The following is a 21,393-nucleotide window of genomic DNA, read 5'->3' as shown; positions in this document are numbered from 1 at the left end:
TTTTTTATGGGACTGTTTTTATTGACTTGCTCTATATTTTATGGTTGACTAATTGACTTGGTTTGTGTGAAATTCTGAACCATGTTTCTATTATTTTGATTTATGTTTTCAGGGTGTGTTCTTAGGAGGATTGTTGTTAGTGCTATGGATACTAGTGAATGAGGTTTCTGGATAACTACTTTTAGGTTTGTGTTTAGGATTTTGATGAAGATGATGGTTGTTCTGAGTAGCTAGATTTTCAGTTATCATGTTTTTGTTAGTTTCTTGTTGCTGATTAGTTCTGGTATAACCTATGGGACTGAAACTGATATCTTGTGTTTGAGTAACCTTCTCAATTATCACTAATCACCAATTAGTTTGTTTAATTTGGCTCAGCAAGTGTTTTAATTGGTTTTGTTAAACTTATCATTGTCCCAATCAACAAACAAATGCCACCGTGGTCACTGTTTCAAAGCCCAGTCAGCATGTGGAGTAAAAGGGTGTGGTAAATCCAGGATTTATGTTTTATAAGTGGGTTTTAGTAAAAAAAAAAACTTCAGGGGCCCAAACCAAAACTCACTATAATAGCAGGGGGCTTAATATATTTAACCCTTTTTTTAATTTATTGAATTTTTTATAACATTTTTTAATACTTATTAATATAAATGTAAAAAAAATTAAAAGTTTTAAAACTTTGGGGCCCTCTAAAATTTGGGGCACGGTGCTTTAGAGCCTGCTGCTCTTGCACAGGGTCGGGCCTGCTCTTTAGCTTGATAGTATCAATCAAGGCATAAATCTCATCCAATACTTCATCTATTTATTCTATTTAATCAACATTCTTGCTAGAATTAGGAATATTCTTTTGTTTAATATTTTCTTGTTGGATATCTATGTCTAACCGAATTATTGAATTTAGAGCTTCATTCAAAACTATATAATCTTCATATTGCATTCTTGCTCTTTTCCCACATATATTTTTACCTTTGTATCTTCTATTCTTGATTATATTTTTATTAGATAGTTTACATTTTTCTTCTTCTTTTTCTTTTTCAACCCCTCCTTCATCGACCACCTCTCATTCTTCTTCGACTTCTCTTTCAACTTCCTTTTCTCTAGGACTATCTAACATATTTCTATAGAAATCTCCAATAGATCCCAATTTTAATACTAATTGGCTAGATACATGACCAAGAAGCATCTCTAAGTTCTTGAAGGATTTTTCCATGCTGATTTTCTCGAAAATGATGGAACTATCTTGACAGAGAAAGAAGATATCCATAATGAGGTGATAAACTATTATAAGAATACGATGGTGAAATTTGCTTCAAATCTTAAACATGTAGACATAGAGGTGTCATACCCCAAAATTTACCTCCCACACTTCTCTCATAACAAGGTTTAAAAGCAAACTCCAAAACCTTGCTCACTCAAATGATCAAGATAATTCACAGTCAACTGATTCAAACTGGAGGGTTGATTACAATCAAAGCATGATTCAAACCATGATCATCAGGCAAACATCAAGTGTAGGATGCATAATCATCATTTGATCAAGAATTGATCATGATTCCATTAATAGAAACTCAGAGATGAACAAATACAAAAAGGTTCAAATTAGGGTTTCTTCAGGAAAAAGTCAATCCAACTTTGACTGGGCATAACTTTCACATAGAACATCAAAAATGCCCCACTCAAAGCCTATTTTGAAGGAAATTGGATTCTCTACAACTTTGTCTCTCACAAGCTAGGGCTAGAAATGCTTCATTTGAGAGATACAGTGCAAAAGATTACAGGTCACTTTCAGGCATCCTTCAAAAGCAGTTTTTTGTTAAAGAGGATATGGTCAAGATAAAAGCTCCAAATGAAAAATATATTCCAAAGTGGCTTATAGAGGACCTCTTGAGGTTTCCAAAAAGTCTTAGGAATCCCTCATAACTTAAAAATTGAGTGAGATATGCTTGGTCAAAGTTGGGCAATTTTTAGAGGACCAAATGTGAAATAAAGGAGGTCCAAATTGAATTTCTTGCAAGTGGGCCTATATTTTATGACTCAAACCTGATCCATAAGTTATCCAAACCATGTGCCACGAATTTCACCTTTTTATTTATTTTTATATGATTTTTATTTCATTTAATAATGATTTAAAATAATATAATTAATGGAAAATCAAGTATTATGTGGGAAAGATTCATATTGACTAAATCCAATCACAATTATATCAAAATTTTAAGATATTTTCGTGCATAATTGATTAGGAAAGAATTGGTATAATGTTTGACAAAATTAGAAAGCTTCCAATCAAGTTTTAAAATCAATTTTTCAAACATGGCAAGATTGGATTCAAGGATTCTTTGGGCCCTTTTCTAAACCTAATGCGATCTCCTATAAGTACTGAACCTAAAGCATGGGATTAGGGGACGCAAAATTGAGAGAGAGACATACGTGCAAGAACAAGAAAATCACCAAAGAACTTGGATTCGGATTTTGAGTCTTAGGAGGTTTCAGCAAGAATTAGGAGGTGCAAACGCTCCCTTGGAGGCTTCTGAACGTGTCTGGATTGAAGCACGACATCAGCACCCCCAGAACAATCTCCAATCATCACAAGTAAGTCACTCTGAATTTTGGATCGATTAGCATGATTCACGCATTCATATGATATTTCGTTGGTATATTTTGTTTGTGTATGATGCTGTGAACGTTTTTGGATCCTTAATTTTGTTTCTGAGCATGTTTCATGTGAATCACCATTGAAGACCGAATTGAGCTTTTTAGGGTTTTATTTGGGGGTTCGCGCTAGAGCTAAAATTAGAACAAATTGGGAACATAGTCAGGTTCGTATAATCAGGGGGAAGAAATCTGGGGTGGTGCGCGCTATTTACATGTACGTATGGGCAAATCGCTATTTTTTGAGGCATGTTTGCTAGAAGACGAATCACAGCGGATTCGTAGCTAAAATATAAGTGTGTTGCAGGTTTTGTGAAGAAGACGAAGACGTGTCTTCGTGTTACTGGTTGGTTTGAATTTCGCGCTATTTTTTTTTCTTTCTTTGTGTGTCGCTTTGCTTAGATATCACGCGCTGGCTGTATTGTTTGAACAACTAACCGAGTTAGTTGGAATGGTGGACATGCGCTATGTTTATCCCCAGGGGCAAGGGGTCGATACCCAGCTCCCACATTATTTTTTTCTGAATTTCTAAGTTCTTGATTGCATGCGCCCATGTCTATAGACCTCACCATGTACCCTCATAATCTGGCCTTTGACTCTTCCCCCTCCTCCAAAACCTAATCATTTTCAATAATTAATTTGTTAACCCTAATAATTGCCTATTATTTGCCTTTTGCCCTAACCCTGATCTTTGCAATGTTAACCTTTAGGAAAGGGTTTTGGGTGCCTAACACCTTCCCTTAACCCGAATATGGTATCTTACCCTAAATCTCTTAATTATCAAAGGTTTCCTATTCGCCTTGGCAGAATAGGTGGCGACTCTCTAAGTTAATTTTTAGGCAGGTTGCTACAAGAGGCTATGAGGAATGGAAAGCAAATAACTAAGGCTCAAGGAGATACTCTTATAGCCAATGTTATTGAAGAGGAAATCCTTAAAGCTTTTAAGGGCATAAGATACATGAAAGCACCGGGTATTGATGGCTATGGAGCTAAAAAAATTAAGTCAAGTTGGCAAATAATTAAAGCAGATATGATGGCTGCAACTCATGTTTTCTTTGAGCAAGGTACTATGTACAATGCTTTCAATGGTACAATAGTAACCCTCATCCCTAAGAATGAACATTCTAAGACTGTGAAGGAGTACATGCCTATATTACGTTGTACCACTATCTATAAAATTCTATCCAAAGTGTTGACTGATAGGTTGGTTAAAGTGATGCAGGATGGCATCCATCAAAGTCAGGCAACCTTTGTGCCAGGTCAAGTCATCCATAATCACATTTTCTTAGCATTTGAACTTATGAAGGCATTCTAGAAAGGGAGGGACCCCTAGATGTATGATGGAGATTGATTTATAAAAGGCCTATGATATGGTAGATTATAACTCTCTTGAGTGTATCTTGCAAGAGATTGGGCTACCTAGAAAGTTTATTAGTTGGATCATGGTAGTGATTACTACTGTAAGCTATAGATTTAATATGAATGGTGACTTTTCGAATATTTTGCAGGCTAGGAGGGGCTTAAAACAAGGGGACCTAATTTCCCCTTTTGTTGTTTGTTATCCTGATGGAGTATGTGAATAGAACCATGATCAAGATGCAAAAGAATTTAGATTTTAATCATCATAGCAAATGTGAAATGTAACACCCGTATATTTTAATTTTTAATTTAATTGGAATTTAAATTAATAATTAGAATATTTTAGTTTATGAAATTAATTGGAAAAGATTGGTTTATGGCATTGGGTTATGTGTGATACTAGTAAGAAGGAGGGTGTTATGTTAGTAAAGCCCTTTTACTAATTAAAAGTTATTTTTCATAAAAATAAGGAAATTGGAAAAGAAGGGATAAACGTGAAAAGAGCTGGGAAGTTGAGAACTCGAAGAACGTGAAAGAGGAACAGAAGAGGAAGAGGACCAATCAAGAATTCTTGACTAAGGTAAGGGGGGATTCTTCCAGTTAGCATCTCTTATCGTATTATAGATGATAATGTTGATTAGAGGTATTATTTAGGTCAATTTGATTATATGTTAGATTGGGTTTTAGGATGATTTTTGAATAGGATCATATAATTTGATATTACCTATGTTGAATTTTGTGCATAATTGTGTGTAAATTGATGTTATGGTATGAATATGGTGTTTTGTTGATGTGATGCTGTGTTCATCCATGAAATTGAATCTGTGAATATGAGTCCCTAACTAATTGAGTAGAAGTTAGGTTTTTAATGTGTAAAATTGATATAGGATAATAGATTGGTGAAGTTGGATGAATCCTATATGTTAAAGTGTGCAGAAATTCTGTTTTAGATCCAAAATTGCAGGTTGTTAATGGTGGAAATGAGTGGAAAACAGACTGGTACGATTGCAGATTTTGGAAGAAGTCTCTGGCGATTTGCGTATGATACGCGTATGAGGGATATCCCCAAAGGCCATACGCATATGGTACGCTGCCATGTCCCGTCATTACGCAGTCCTCTGCCAGTACGCGTATGATACGCGTATGAGAAAGGGGTGATACGCGTATGGTGGAGTGATACGCGTATGAAGCATTTTCTGTGAGAATCAGCCTCTGCTGATACGCGTACAGTACGCGTACAGGCAGGCGTGTGTGCAGAATTTTTCCGCTTTGTGATTTTTGAAAGTTTGATGATGCGTAACTTTTGAACCGTTGGCTTGTTTTGAGTGTCGTTTCGAGTATGATGAACCTTATGAAATAACCTTTGTATTGGATGATGATTTGATTGTATTTGAATGATGCTAATATATATAAACATGCTTTGATGATGATGATGATGATGGTTTGAATATGAGACGATGTCGTTCATCGGATCGACAATGGTATAAGTATGTTGTATATATGTTTGCATTCATTCATAATCATTTGTTGAGGGATGTATCCAGATGGTTGTTGTGAATCAGTGAAGGGCATAATTCCCATTGTGTGGAATTTGTGCTGGAAGGGCCGTATCTTGATGATGTTGGATCGGTCGGTGGGTTATTCCCATTGATGATGTTGGTACCACATGCATAATGTCACTTCATTCATATGCATGATTTTATAACTTGACTAAATGTATTTCAATGTTATGGTTTGATGATGTGTTGATGGTGTGATAGTGAATTGTCTGAATATAATACAATTGGGTGAATAATATAACTATGATGTGTTATTATTTATGATGCAATAATATTTGTTAGTTGTGAATGAGACTCACCCTTACATGTTGTCATTTTCAGACTGAGGATAGCGGCTTTCGACTTGGTGAGGATTAGCTCATAAGTCAGTGTGTTTAGTATAGCGTCAGGTGTCATGCTCTGATATTGTAACATTGGGGAACGTGGGTTTTTGAGTTTATAAGTTTGCAACTCTATTGTTTTGTTTTGATTTACTTTGTGGGATATAGTATCAAAGATGTTGTACTTATCTGTATGATTTAATTTCCGCTGTGTTAACATGAGATGTTATGAACTATGATGAATTTTCCTTAGTGAATGCATGACAATGACGTATGATGTTTGTTTTTAAATTGAATTGTGGCACCCTTGTTTCATGTTACTCTGAATTATTTATTTAATTTCCGCGGGGTTTAGAAGGGTGTTACATGAAAAGGTGGCCATCACTTACCTATCTTTTGCTGATTATGTTCTTCTATTCAGTAGAGGGGACATTGAATCTGTTGAGATGATTTTGGGTGCTCTTAATAGTTTTTCTGAATCAACAGGTTTGAGTGTGAATCTTAGCAAATGCAAACTGTTTTGTGGTGGTATGGAGGATGCAACTTCTCCTGCAGTCAAGAACTTGTCTGGTTTTGCTAAGGGTCAACTACCTATAAGATACTTGGGAGTCCCTCTGTCTTGTAAGAAGTTGAACCTGAATCATTATCTCCCTATGGTGGAAAGAATAACAGGGCGAATCAAGCGTTGGACTACTAAGCTTCTTAGAAGAGCCGGCAGAATCCAACTGGTGAATAGTATTACCACTACAATTGCTCAATACTGGATGCACTACTTTCCTTTGCTTAAATTTGTCATCCACAAAATTGTTTCGATTTGTAGATCTTTTATATGGACAGGTAAAATTGAGGTTTGTAGAAAGAGTCTTGTGGCTTGAAAGAAAACGTGTAGTCTAATACATCAGGCTGGCCTAAATATTATAAATCTGGTGGTGTGGAATGTTATAGCACTTATGAAATGTTTATGGAATCTCTGTATGAAGGTGGATAATCTCTGGGTGAAGTGGGTACATGTGTACTACTTAAAAGGTAGAGATGTGTTGATAGCTCCCATACCTAATACTTGTTCTTGGATATTGAAAGCCATCTAGAGCAAAAGAGCTAATATCCCTCAGATTCAGCAGAACTGGGATGCTATGCAAACTAAGAAAAGATTCTCGATGAAGGAAGTATACCTGCAACTTATTAATGATCACAGTACAGTGGAGTGGAAGCATCTTATGAGGAATAACTATGTTAAACCTATAGCCTTAATAAATCCTTGGCTTATGTGTCATGGAAGACTAGCTACCAAGGATAGATTGGAAAAAAATAGGCATGCTACAGAATGTTCAATGCGATCTTTGTTGTGACTCTGATGATAGTCATGATCACCTCATGTTTGAATGCAAAATTACTAAGGAAATCTGGACTATGGTATTGCAGTGACTGGATATTAATCATTCACCACTTATTTGGAAGGAAGAATTACCATGGCTTATAAGGAACACTAAAGGGAAGGGTTAGAGACATGGTCTTCTTAAGCTTGCACTGGCCGAAACACTTTATGCAATATGGCAATATCATAATGCAGTGGTCTTCAATAACAAGGGAGGTAGAGATACTATAGTGAATAATATAATTGATACGATTGTGTATAGGGGTTGGATGAGGCCTAAATGTAGAATCTATATAGCGAACTTTTTGATGTAATTGGTTGATAGGTGATAGTTTTGGTTGTTGTTTGAGGGATGGATCGTTTGCGATCGCGTACTTTTGACTGTTTTTGGAATATATATAATCTTTTATTTAAAAAAAATGCTAACTAATATATGTTACTTAATTTATTTACATTAGCTAACATATTTATTTATTAAATATTATATTAATAAGTATATTAACTAATATTAAAAGCTTAAAAAAATCGTAATATAGTAAAAAAAAATAAAGGAATTAATGTTTTATTATTAAATACATAAATAAATATTATTTTAAAATAAATATTAAATATATAAATATGTATTAGTTATTTTTAAATAAATATGTTGAAGTAATTATGTAGAAAATATTTATTTACTTTTAGTTTACAATAATTATTTATTTTTTAGTATAATATATTTTAATTTAATATAATTAATAATTATTTACTTTTAGGATGATATATTTGGAAATTATATATATATTTATATAAATAATATTTTCAGACTCAGTTTAATATATGATTGAATAATACTCGTGTAAAATTAATTTGAAAAATAAATAGTAGCTATGTGTTTTAAATATTGATAAAAGCTAATAGAAAAGGAAATCAAATTGTCTGGGTGGCTAAGATGTTCTAGAAAGGAGTGGATGTTCTAGGTATTTTAAATTTTAACAATTTAAGAATAATAAATTAATAAAACTAAAATAAATAAATAAATAAATAAAGGATTATTAGGTAAAATTAAAAAATAACTTAAAATAAAAAATTAAATTCCACGTCAACAAATTTGGCAATAAAATACCTAAAAAGTAAGTTAAAAAATCAATATGGATAATCCTTGTAATAATAAAATAAAAAAAATAAAAAATAAACTAACTGTTATATCATTATTTCTGTTGATCAAATTTAGCTAAGGGCAAAACAAGAAATTTACAAATGGCAGAAATGGAATATATTTTTTTAAAGGGTTATTTTTGGAATTCGCCATATATAACATGGTGATTAACCATAATAGAATTCCATTAAAATTTATAAATTTTTTGAATATCAATAGATATTTTTATAAGTAACGAGAAATATCAATTAAATATAATAGAATTCATTATGTTGAAAAAATTAGAATTGTCTTAATTGAATATTACAGATTTTTATTTTAGTTTTATAAAAATTCTAATTGAATACCACAAAAAAATTTATCATAAAAAAATATTTTAAAATCCTATATTCCAATACACCCTTTATCATTTTATAATGTTAACAGAAGAAAAGCATTGCTACTAGATTCCCGGAAATTTTATAATGTAAACAGAAGAACAGCTTTTTCAGATTCCTGGTAATCACTATTGTACATAACTGTTTCATAGTAAATAAATTTAACTTCACAAATAAAATCATGGTAATATCCTTAAGAATATACCAACAACATGCACATTATTTTTCCAAGCATTGAAAGCAATACAAAAAAGTCCAAAGGTTTCTCTTTGGTTATAACATAATAGCATTCAACTCACACTTATAGTAAACATCGTCCATCAATATTCACCTAACTTCTTTCACAACTATATTTTCCATTTCCTAAACTTATCACACTTAACAACTCTCTAAGTCATGGATTCTACTCAAACAGAAAAAATATATGTTGCAGTTGGCTATGATGTGCTAGATGGATTTCAAACATTGGATTGGGCTCTCAAAAAATGGAATTCTCATCCAAATATTTCTATAATCATCTTACATGTCAAATACAACCCTTCCAACGATCATGTTTATACACTCCGTAAGTCTGGAGTGAAGCCTGCCATATACATATTTTTAAGTCTGAGTCTGGTCTTTTCAAAAGCCGGATAATTTACCACTATGTTTATATTTCGTAATTTTGTAACAGTTGGAAAACTCCCTGCTAAAGGTGCATGCGAAGAAAAACTAGAACGGATAAGGAACTATGAGCAAAACATTATCAATAACTTGCTTTCCAAGTATATAGCTATATGTGACAAAGTGAGGAAGTTTATTCATTTTATTGTTTCTCTAAACTAACAAACTCGAATAATTTAAAGAATGGTTTCTATGTCATTTTGCAGGTTCCTGCTGAAACATTTGAGGTTGAGAAATTTGATAAACCAATGCAAAATCTCACTATAGATTTGATCCTTGGTCTTGGAATAACCAAATTGGTCATTGGATTTTCATTCATGAGACCTTCCATGTATTCTTATTTCTTTCTATCTATATTTCTATGAGTTAAATATGATTTTGGTTTCGAATTTCGATTATATTTTTCGTTGTTGTTGTATAGGAAATCGAAAGACGCCATGAACGGATTATTCTACGTTCATCAGCACAAGCCGGATTTCTGTGAATTGTTCATTATCTGTGGAGGGAAACAAGTTTCTCCGAGAGTGAAAAACGATGAGATAACCATGGAGGACGATAGCGGCGACAAGGTTGCCAAAATGAGAGATTATAAGACGAATATTAAAGATTGTATAGCGAGAATTTTCTGTGATAAAACTATTGATTCCAACCAAGGGTGTTCTAGTTCTAGCAGATCATCGACAAGTTCGGAGTCTCAGATTGATCAAAACGAGTGGGAATTTTATATCCGAGAAATCGATAATTATTTTCAAGAGTTACTGTCGTTAAACACGGACGAAGGAGTTTGTGGACAATACAATGATGATGATTCTTACTTTAGTCCAATTGAGCCATTTGTCCAACAACTTAAAAATTCTGATAATAAGGTACTAATGAAAATTGAAAACTATAATGCTTCTTTTCTAATCTTCAATGTCATTTTCATTATTTCATATTATACTTATTGGCCATTTTTGGTACAAGCTTAGAGTGGGGCAGAGAAATTTAAGATCTTGACGGATAAACTGAATGAAGCTTATAATACAATCCAAATGAAGAGAAAAGAAGAAAAGGAGAATTTGGAGAGGCATGCAAAGGCTGAATGGGCTATTTATATATCCAATCTTCGGGTAATAATTTTAAATAGCGATTCTCTCTTCTTTAAGTGATTGCGTGAGGGAAGAACTGTGTCCCTCCCTCAACTGTAGGTTCATTGACGGCTCCATAGAGCGTTAAGTATAGTGTGTGAGGATATTAAACTAAGAAATGCGTAAAAATTGTCTTATTCGTCTATTTTTTGTGTAATGAACTATGAAACATTATCATATTTGTGTATATAATTTTGGTATCGTAAAAGCTGTGATTATTTTCAGGAAGAAGAACTTGAATATCTAATAAGTGAAGAAATGGCAAGAAAGGAAGAGCTAAAGAAGGAACTAAATACAGAAAAAGAACAAATTCAAAAAATCAGAACGAATATTGAACATAACGATCAAAGTCTTAGCTCGATGGAAGAGCTACAACTGGAGCTTCAAAGTAAACTTCATGATTCCGCATTGGAAATTTCAGAATGTGAAACCGAATTCGAGAACGTAATGGCTGAAAGAACAAAGATGTTAATGGAAATAGAGGAGTTAAGTAGACAAAGAGATGTGTTGAACAAAAGGATTATGTTTTTCAAAGAAAATGATGGCAAGAAAATATGCAATAAGCTAAAAGATAAGAGTTGTTGTTTAGAAGAGTACACAGAGGAAGAGATCATCATAGCTACCAACAATTTTTCGGAATACTTGAGGTTGAAATCTGGTAGAGATTGGAGTAATGTTTATAGAGGAAACATTAATAATTCTAATGTTGCAATCAAGATGATTGATTCTACTCTTGCCTTGTCCCAACAAGATTTCCAAACTAAGGTAAATAAGCAAACAAGAAAAATATGATATCTACTTGTATTATGTTACTCTGAAGTTAAGCCCGGGATTTGGCCTGTCGGTGAAGGTTTGAGACCTATGAGTATGTTCCTCTCAAGGTCTCAGGTTTACTGTGCCAAGGTTTGAGACCTAAGAATATGTTTCTCTCAAGGTCTCTAGTTCGAATCACCGTGCCAACAATTCTTGTGTTAGGTCAGTCCAGACAGAACTTTGCTCTAATTTTAATTGGATTGCTGCTAGTGGCCGGTGAGATTGATCCTCTGGATTACTCAGTGATTGTTTCATACATAATTCAAATTATATGTTTTTAAGTTGTAGGGATCTTTTCTGAAGTTAAAATTTATTTTTTGCAGTTGGTTTCTCTTGGTGATATTCGGCATCCTCATCTGGTTGCTGTATTGGGCTTCTGTTCGGACCCGAAATGCTTAGTTTTCGAATACATGGACAACGGCGCCTTGGAAGAAGCCCTACTTTGCAAGACAAGAAGGGCCATAAGCTATCAAGATTGTATAAGGATAGCCATAGAAGTTTGTTCAGGGATAGGCTTTCTCAACACATATCAGCCCAGGTCCATCATACACTGTCACATTTCTGCATCCAACATCCTCCTAGACAAAAACCTTGTTGCAAAGGTGGCAGGGTTCGAGTTTCATGGCTGCAACGATGAATGTAATGTTGAGTCGGATATGAAGGCAATAGGGGCTTTGTTGCTGCATCTATTGACTGGAAGAGGAAATTGGGTGACAATCGATACAGAAGCATTTTTCGATGAGATTGGTGATGAATGGCCATTTGATGTTGCAAGAGAAGTTTTGGACTTAGCAATAAGGCTCATTTCAAATGAAGAAATAAGCATAACAAGAGTTATGAAAGAACTCGATACGATCAAAGGAAAGGGTTGTGACTCCATTAAAGTTCCTAACATTTTCCTTTGTCCAATCCTTCAGGTTAGCCTCCTAATCGTTTATATTCTATTGTGATATATTGCGGTTTTGGTTACGGTTTAACTTAAGGTTATAATTTTGGTGCAGAAAACAATGAGGAATCCGCACATTGCAGCAGATGGATATTCATATGAGCTAGAAGCAATAGAAGAGTGGTTGGATTCTGGAAATGAAATATCGCCTAAAAGCTTGAGGCTCGACAACACGCTACTTTTCCCTAATCATAACCTTCGTTCTCTAATACAGTACTGGCATAGTAACAGATCAGCTACAAAAAAACGAATTATCTATTAATTACAAGAATTACGTATCAGTAATCAGTGCTATACATTCTATTTACTATTTCGTATACTGTAAATCAATCCATCTATACGTTTTATTCTTCATAAACTTCTCGATATCTTCCATGCAAAAACATCACTATGTTCCATCTACGAAGGCTCACAAGCTGAATAGAGGAAATCGACAGAAAACTTTGTCATCATACTCCTAACCATTTTGCCCAACAGAAACATCTAGCAACTTTCTTTGGAAGCGAATACGCATATGCCAGCGAGGGATCAGTCGCAATGTCTTGAGGTCGCGTCCATATATACTCCGCTCGTTCTTGAGAACTTCTTGGTACCGTGTTTTCCAGTACGAATGCCACCAACATTGTAACCACCATGTTTAAGGACATAAGGGCATTGATTGCAAAATCAAGCTAACACAAATAGGACAAGTTAGCTTAGCTTCATAGAAAAGAAACCAACTAGTAGTTTTAGGGATCCAAATTTTATGCAATGGATGTCATCGTAGATAAGTGCTTACTTGTTTAATTCCTGAATGGAATGGTCCGCTAGAAGCAGCTGCGTATGGAACCAGATATGAGGGCAATATCAAACTGGTTTGAGGCTGGTATTGTTGAATATACGAAGGGATTGATAGACCAAGGAACAACGAAACTCCAACTATCGTTATATTCCTAAAGTTTCCTGATTGACCATACTGTAATGTCGAGAGGCCTAATGCGGTAATAAGGGCCCATATGAAACATAGTACTGATGCAGCTAATGCCTGTGGAATAGAAGCTAGAAGAGCACCTACCTTTCCTATAAAGAAAGAGAGCTTATTATTTGTTTAACAATTTTGACATAAAGTTATGATATCATGTCTTGAGTTTTGTTGCTATACCGATAAATGAAAAGAGGATCATGAAGGCTGCTCCGAGTTCCACTACCCTCCGACTCGCCACCCTTGTTATGTCGATTGTGTGAACATTTTCTGTCAAGGTAGTTGAACCGGTTCCTGAACCCCAAAAACCTGCCAATATACTACAGAAGCCCTCCAATGCAATTCCGCGGCTCACAACTCCTGAGGTTGGAGGCTTCAAATTAATCCTCAGAGATGCGCTATGATATGATCCAATCTACAAAATGAACATACCATTCACATAAATTCATTTGAAAGTTTAAACGTGATTTTTCAAAGACCGAAATCGATGTTTACTCTCTTTATGTACTTACAGAATCCACGGAGGCAACCAGCGAGACTATGACCATGATTATGCAAGTTCTAAAATGGAATATCGGGAAACCCCATTGTAAAGGGTAAGGAATTCGGAGCCATGAAGAAGTTGACAATGCATTTGATACATCAGCCCTGCAATGCTTCATTGTATAAGCATGTTTTTTGCATGCATCGATCAGAATGTTTGAACTAGGGATGTTCGGATCGCATCCCTTGTAGTTATATGCTCCCCCGGCCGTTAAAAACGATGCATATATCCAAGTTATCGTAACACTTAAAGGAACCTGCAAATATTAAAGCGTGTCAACAGAATTTGTTAATATATAGGTAATGCAGCCACTATGCAGTCGGAGACGTAGGCACAAAACAAGTCACATCTTAATTTATATACTACTTACAGCATAAATTCGAAACAAGTGGTGTCCAAAGATAGATATTCCGCGAAGATGCTTCAAATAAGAAAAATACGAAACATTGATATGAGTTTCAAAACAACTGATGAAATGGTTTAATGAAAGACAAAAAGTCTAAGAGTTCATGTCTTATGAAAAGAAATGAAATGGTCGGTCGGGTCACGGGGACTCACCAGAGTGAATATAAGAACCAAAACTATTAGTGGAATGCTGATTTCAATGCAAGTGCCAGCTTGTGGAAATCCATAGCTGAAGAATGCTAAACCTACTGCAGCAACCGTTGGAGCCACCACAATTGGGTTGATTACCCTGCAACAAATTAGTAGTAAAATTGCAAAGATTGAATATAAATAGTTAAGTCCTAAGTCGTGATAACTTTCTTCTGATGAAGTTCAATGAAGCTTCTTGTTACCTGAGAAGAATAGACATTAAACCACTTAATCCAAGAATACATTGAAATATCGAACCAACAATTATAGCTCCTTGAAGTTCCCTCATTATGTGTCTAAATTTCTGCAGTTATAACAACACATTATTAACATAAAAAAACCAGAAACAGTAAGCAACAATAAGTAGAAAAACCAAAGTTATATGTGACTTACATGGTGCGTAAGATTTCGAAACTCTTCAGAATTTATGATAACTAATGCCGGAGCCAAATACACAAATGAGCTCCCTTGAACTAAAGGCAGTCGAGTTCCTAAGTACAAATGCATTATCGTTGTGACGCCAGAAAGAAACAGCATCGTAGAAATTACATTAGCAGTATCGCTCTGTCATCATTGAAACAAAAGTGAATGAATACATACGAGCCTGGAAAACTGTCGATTTTTCTTTTACATAATCAATACATTAACCATTTCATAAAATCACATATGCTTACGTCTGTTCCACCCATTGTCGGAACCATTACTAACGGAATAAACACCAATGAGCCAATCAATGATAAGTAGTGCTGCAGGCCATAGTAGATAAGAAGTACTGCAGTTAAAGATGCTATAATGTAATTAGATATCAATTTTTCCATACAGATTCAAGTTAAACCAACCATACTATTTTGATAACTATCCAAAACATAATTTAAACTAACCAAAACCAGGATTTTCGGTTAGTCCATACTTCATTTCAGAAGGTCTATGCCACCCTCTATCAGCAGGTTCCTCTCTTTCGGCATACAAATTCACCTTAACTTCTCCTTCAGTTACACCTCCCTCTTCCCTCTTTTGTTCTGGAAGTGGAACAACCGCAGAGACTCCAAGTCCATGACCATTGATATCCCTAATCAAATTCTCCGTCGAACTAGTAGTCTCACCATTCCCTCTCAAATCAATTTTCTTTTCACCATAATCCAAAACAGGTTCAACCCCATTTTTCCTCTTCTGATTTTGGTTCCCTATAATCCTATTCAAAGCATAGTTTGGCCTCAAAAACCTATCTTTCTCACTCCTTCTACCTCCATGCTTAGACTCAGAATCCAGCTCAATCTCGTCGTCCTGGCTTGGCCTCGCTACCCCGAGAACCGGATCAATCTCTATCTTAGGAGAAGACCCTCCTACTTCTTTATGATCATAATCAACAACATCACTTTCAAAATTCCCACTTGCACTAGTACCTACTTCACCCGAGTAATCAGACACAAACCCGGTTCTCTTTGCCCAAGTCTTCAACTCTTTAGGATTATGATCTCTTCTAGGAACAAAAGGTTCAATTTTGATACCATTACTAGAAAGTTCCTTCTTTTTGCTATTACCACCCCTCATAACCCTCCCCTTATCTAAATTTTTCGAGCTTAACCCAGTTTCCATTTTAGCTTTTTCCTTGGAAAACTCCATTGAAAACTTGAATAAATTACACCCAATATAATGTAGAGAAAAAAGATAGTAACTTTACAATGACAAGAAGAGATGCATGAGGCTTCACACTACAGCAAGGGAAAAAACAAACTCCAGATGAAGAGACAGAGAGTAGAAGCAAAGGTACAGTGAAAATGGCGACAAGTTTAACTCAATGCAGCTTACATGTTTCTATCATAAGATGTGTGAGTGAATGTTTGATGTTGACAGTGTAACAAACTAATTTTTAGGAGGTGAATTATGAGATGGAAAGTGTCTGAATCTTAATTTTGTTGTTTTTTGTTTTCTTTATTGGTGGAAAGTGGAAATTGATACTACAACAACGTGGGACTCTTTACTTGTAAATGAAGTTTCATTGTTTTTATTCTAATGAGCAGAGTTTGAGGGAGGTTCAGAAAGTAGTTTAATTTGTTTGTCACATGATAACTAAGGATGATGTTTAATTGTTTATCTAAACAAATTTTACACATAAAACTTAAGCTTATGATTTGTTTTCCTTAACTCTATATTTACCTAACTTCATGACTGATCGTCCCAATAAACCAACTCAATTGATAATTGTGCAGAGATATTTAAATATAGGGGTGTCAATTCTAACCTGCGACATCTCACTTGTTCATCTTTAAAGAATGTATTTCAGCCGTTAAACTATTTGACAAAAAAAAACTTTCATATCACGTTATCTTATCCTTAGGCTACATTTAACCTCAGACATATCATACCATAATTATGACTGAGTTTTTTTAATTTAAAATAAACAAATAACTTTGTGATTACGTCTGAAATTGTTAGAGTTCTAAACTTTTTTCAACTAGTAACTATTTTTTAGAGCAAAAATTATTTGTGTGATTATGGGAATCTAATCTTTTCAAAAGGACGGTATGAGCAAGTCCACAACCACTTACTATGTGCTTCATTAGTTACTTGACTTGAGTTTTAAGAATCAAAATGGAAATAATAGTCATAATAACAAGTTAAGATGAGTATAATATAAGATATCACTCTTTAATTGTTTAAAACTTTTCATGATGTTATCCCCTTTGTAAGTCACCAAACCATAATATAATAAAGCTGAATGATACAAACTCTGAATCCTAACATCAATCAATAATGAAAGGAAAAAATTGTTATATTCACACATGGAAGTTTTAAGATTAGTTTTGCACAAACAAATAAATACTTCCTCCGATTCTTTGTATAAGAGAAACTTCAACAAAAACCTAATATATATTGAACTAAATACATCAATTTTTATTAATCAAAAGTGTCTCTTATAAAATTGACCAAAGGTAGTATTTGCTATTAATAACAAACTTCAAATATATCTGTTTAATTAAAAAAAATTATTTCATTTATTATTTCTCTATTTATGTATGTTGAATTTGTGGTGGTTATGTGTAAAAAATGAGGAAAAAAATTATAGATAATAGCAATTGACTTGATACAAAAGACTAAATATCAATCCCTATTTATAGGATACATAAATTCTGTCCTAAATTAAGAAGAGATCATGATAATAATAACTAATACAAGTCTGATAATAATAGATACATTAAAATAATATAAATTGATATAAAAGATATTATAATATACTTATAATATTCTAACACTCCCCATGAAGTTACAATTTATTAAACTTTAAGCTTGGTCAAACCAAACAAGTTAATCTCCATGAAGTACTTAGAAGATTAAGAATAATCAATGAGGAGATAAAGACTAAAGAGGCTAAACAAACTTTTGAACAAAATTAACAAACATACCAACTTCAAGTTGAAACTAGAAGAAGAAGAAGAAACACTTTAATTAATGAAGTTGATCCAAGATGATGAATGGCAAATGCGGAACAAGAATTGTAATTTATATGTGGTTGTCCGTAACTTTCGGCATCAAATAAAGATAAGGTCTACAACTGATTAAGCAAACCAATATTATAAACTAGATATTGTAATGTATCTACTTCAAATTCAAACAAACAAATGCACAATACATAACTAAGTTTTGGCATAGCAGAAAAAATGCAACTTAAGAAAGGACAGCACCAGTCAAATATTAAGCAAATCAATGAATTATCATCTAGGCAAACTCCTCACTCTTCATTTTACACATAACCTTCTCAGATTGACAAGACCCTTCTGCAAAATTAAGGTCTAAGCCTTGGCTTATGATCAAATGGACTTTCCGAATTTTCTTTCAGGGCTCATGATTAGCTAATGATGCTAGCTTGGTAATACCTACCTGACTATGATAGTCTTCTGCAATCATCTATAACAAGAACAGAACTAAAACCACATCTCAATTATTTTCAACTAATGCAAAAAGAAGTGATATCTATGATCAATGGCTCTTCTATCCAGATCAACTCAGGCTTTCTATGGCAGCCACAGTCAAATAATGTATTCCTTTAGACAAGATCAAAGTAAATAAAATCAACCCAGACCATAATATTCAAAATGCTCTGAACAACTACATTTCTCATGATGTTGTTCGATCCTGAGACAACAGAATACCAAACTGAGTAATGCTAATCAAGCATGATTGCATAAAACACTCTACAACAAAACAGTTCATATTAGATAGATCATAGAAACACTGATCCATGCTAATTTACCAAAGTAAAACTTCAAAGTAATATGTGATCTGCTGGAGTACAAAAGGCATGTCATATATCACCTGATGGATGAACTGCATTTGATGCATTCATTACCTTTTCATTTTTTGTTGGTTAAGGTGATCATTAACACTGTTTCACCAACTCATGACTGAATTCATGCTGCCCAATTTTCATAACAAATTCTCTATAGATGATCAAGAAAATTTCAGCATACCTGATAGGAAAGAGATAAATGAAAGGAAATGCAAAAGGGTGGATGAAGATTCAACACGGCAGGACAAAAGGGAAGGGCAAGAAGGCAAAAAAATGTGATACATATGTTCTTCAGATTAGGCTATAAAAAAATCTCATCCCTACAAAATGGTTGACAAAGAAATTAAATAAGACAGAGAAATTAAATAAGACAGAGATACCAAACAACAATGTGATTTCCCTACAACAAGAATGAGAAGAGCTATTTCCTAAAATATACAAACTTTCTGAACATATTGTGACAAAATTAAGTTCTCTCCCCTTAACTTCTCTACCCCTCTTACTTTCCCTTTTCTAATTCTAAGCAGGTAACTAGACCACAAAGTAGCATAAAGTAACAATGCAATGCGGCAATATCACAACTAGAGGTTTCTATTCCCTTGTCAATTATCATCAAGTGTTCACAATTAAACAGATTGTCCAATGGAAGAAAAATTGAGGGATAACTCTACATAACCTATTTCTATAAGCCATTCTATTTTCATAAGCACTTCTAACCACTTAAACACAAGTTTGTCTAATAAAACTCTCAACTAATAAACTCTTCTAAATGAAAATGGATTCCCTGCATTCACACAATCAACTCATTACGGAATTATTGCATTCAGATCACACAATTCGCCAAACATGCAGATGTTAATTTTTTCCTGAAAATCCAAAACACCGACTGTTTGATCATGATCCAACACTCATCAATGCGCTAATCGTGTGAAATCAAGGTATCCCGACTAACTTGATCCTTTCTAAACACCTTCCGGCACATTTAGCAAGCTCGTCACAACACGATTACTCGCAGAAGCATCAACCGCTATTTGCACATGAATATGAATCAAATTATTCATATACCTAACATGAATTCAATTCACCTTTTCAAGTTTCAACCTAACACAACAACAAATTACCTGAGAAAATAGCACATCACAACTTCAATTCAATCTACAAACAACACGAAAAACAACAAAGTAACAATTTCCATCTTATATCATCAATCAAATTCACAAAATCTATAAAAACAACACCAATTCTTGAACCTAAACAATAAACCCTAACAACAACGAATCCGAACGAATTTCCACAAATCCGCTAAAATTAAAGACTAAAGCATCCCAAATTTTACAACAAACATCCACAATTATGTAACAACATCATATAGACAGGTTTCCCGGTGACGGTGACGGTGACGGTTATACAGTAGGCGGAACAGAAAGGAGGCGAGCGAGACGTTGTTGTTGAAGACGGTACCGGCGTTTGAGATAGCCTTCAAGAATTTCCATAACAGATAGGAAGCGCTTCATCTCGTGAAGACGGAGCGTGAGCTGGGCTTCACGCGCTCTGGCGCGTGCGAGGCGAGCTTCGGTGTCGGCGAGGCGGACGCGGAGGTTTTCGAGCGCCGACGGAGATTGATCGGTGCCGGCGTCTCTTGGAAAGAAGGGATGTTGGCCACAACACATAGCTTCGGATTTTGAAGAAATTTCTGGGTTGGGTTTTGCGATGGTGAGATTTTTTTTTTCTTCTCTAATTCACGTTTTCTTTCGCACCTAATTATTAATTTGTTTATGATTTTTTATTTTTTATTTTTGTTTATCGTTGTGGTTAAGTTTATTGTGATTCCGTACTAGTGTAATAAAGGCTCAACACGTTTGAGTACACAAAAACAATTTTTAAGGCCCCAAAAATTAAATAAAAATAAAGAAAGTTTCTTGTCAATTCGTACACATCATCAATGTTGAAAGAAACGGTATATGAGATCAAGCTGCCCTCGAAACTATAGTAAGAATCTACAATATAAGAAAGTTAACTGATTTAGAAAATACCATTTTGCCCCCTTGCTTCCATGTTGTGCCAAGTGGACACCTTAATTGCAAAGCTTCTCAATCTACTGCCTCATGGAATGGAATCACGTTTGGTCTTCAGAAAATCCAAATACAAGCTTTTATGAATATTTTTATTTTATTTCTTTCTTGGAAAGACAAATCACAACTTTAATTCAAATATTTGTACTTCAGTTTTCTGAATTTGCAGAGGAAAATGGTTCCCAATGTAACACTAAACCTTTTTCATTTTCTCTAAACCTCTCTCTCTTTTCTTTCTTCATATCTCTCTTCTCTTTCATCTTTATTTCCTGCAAACAAACTCTAACTGAGTTGCGTTTCAATTTTTGTTCTTCCTCACTAACGAATCCAGATCTGCTATCAAAACTCACTAACGAAACCCTAGGCCCTAGCCAAACCCAAAATCTTCCACACAACCTAGATTATTTTTTATCTCTCTAATTTATCTGTTGAGATGTTTACCTTTTACTGTTTTCAGGTTCCATTGATGCAGTTGAAGTATTTGGTCGACTATCTAACAGAGTTATCGCTTATAGTTTATGATATGATGATCTTTTTGTTTCTTCCTTCTTCAACTTCAATAATGTTTTATCCATTCATATATCACTTTTTGTGATATATTCTGATTTAGTGTT

The 21,393-nt window shown here is 34.3% G+C and overlaps 3 protein-coding genes across 3 annotated transcripts; 1 reads left to right on the top strand and 2 right to left on the bottom strand.

Moving 5' to 3' along the window:
- Positions 1-9,167: 9,167 nt before the first annotated feature.
- On the top strand, positions 9,168-12,582 carry LOC131648619 (putative U-box domain-containing protein 50). The gene is made up of 8 exons (XM_058918361.1): positions 9,168-9,336; positions 9,445-9,557; positions 9,641-9,765; positions 9,856-10,300; positions 10,403-10,543; positions 10,787-11,326; positions 11,698-12,291; positions 12,376-12,582. Exons 1-8 carry the CDS (start codon positions 9,168-9,170, stop codon positions 12,580-12,582), a joined length of 2,334 nt encoding a protein of 777 aa, XP_058774344.1.
- On the bottom strand, positions 12,455-19,687 carry LOC131649296 (nucleobase-ascorbate transporter 11-like). Its single transcript, XM_058919067.1, has 10 exons — positions 15,301-19,687; positions 15,094-15,191; positions 14,813-14,983; positions 14,623-14,723; positions 14,384-14,519; positions 14,196-14,246; positions 13,794-14,081; positions 13,462-13,696; positions 13,099-13,379; positions 12,455-12,991 (listed from the first exon to the last, which is right to left on the bottom strand). The coding sequence occupies exons 1-10, from the start codon at positions 16,040-16,042 to the stop codon at positions 12,770-12,772; spliced, it is 2,325 nt and encodes a 774-aa protein (XP_058775050.1). The 5' UTR covers positions 16,043-19,687; the 3' UTR covers positions 12,455-12,769.
- A 192-nt stretch (positions 19,688-19,879) lies between these two features.
- On the bottom strand, positions 19,880-20,509 carry LOC131649299 (protein SKIP34). Its single transcript, XM_058919068.1, has one exon. The coding sequence runs from the start codon at positions 20,375-20,377 to the stop codon at positions 20,111-20,113; it is 267 nt and encodes an 88-aa protein (XP_058775051.1). The 5' UTR covers positions 20,378-20,509; the 3' UTR covers positions 19,880-20,110.
- Between the last annotated feature and the right edge of the window lie 884 nt (positions 20,510-21,393).

This window comes from Vicia villosa, linkage group LG2, assembly GCF_029867415.1.
Source record: "Vicia villosa cultivar HV-30 ecotype Madison, WI linkage group LG2, Vvil1.0, whole genome shotgun sequence".
Lineage (NCBI taxonomy): Eukaryota > Viridiplantae > Streptophyta > Magnoliopsida > Fabales > Fabaceae > Vicia > Vicia villosa.
The sequence above is the reverse complement of the archived record's forward strand: the minus strand, read 5'-3'. Positions and strand labels throughout refer to the sequence as shown.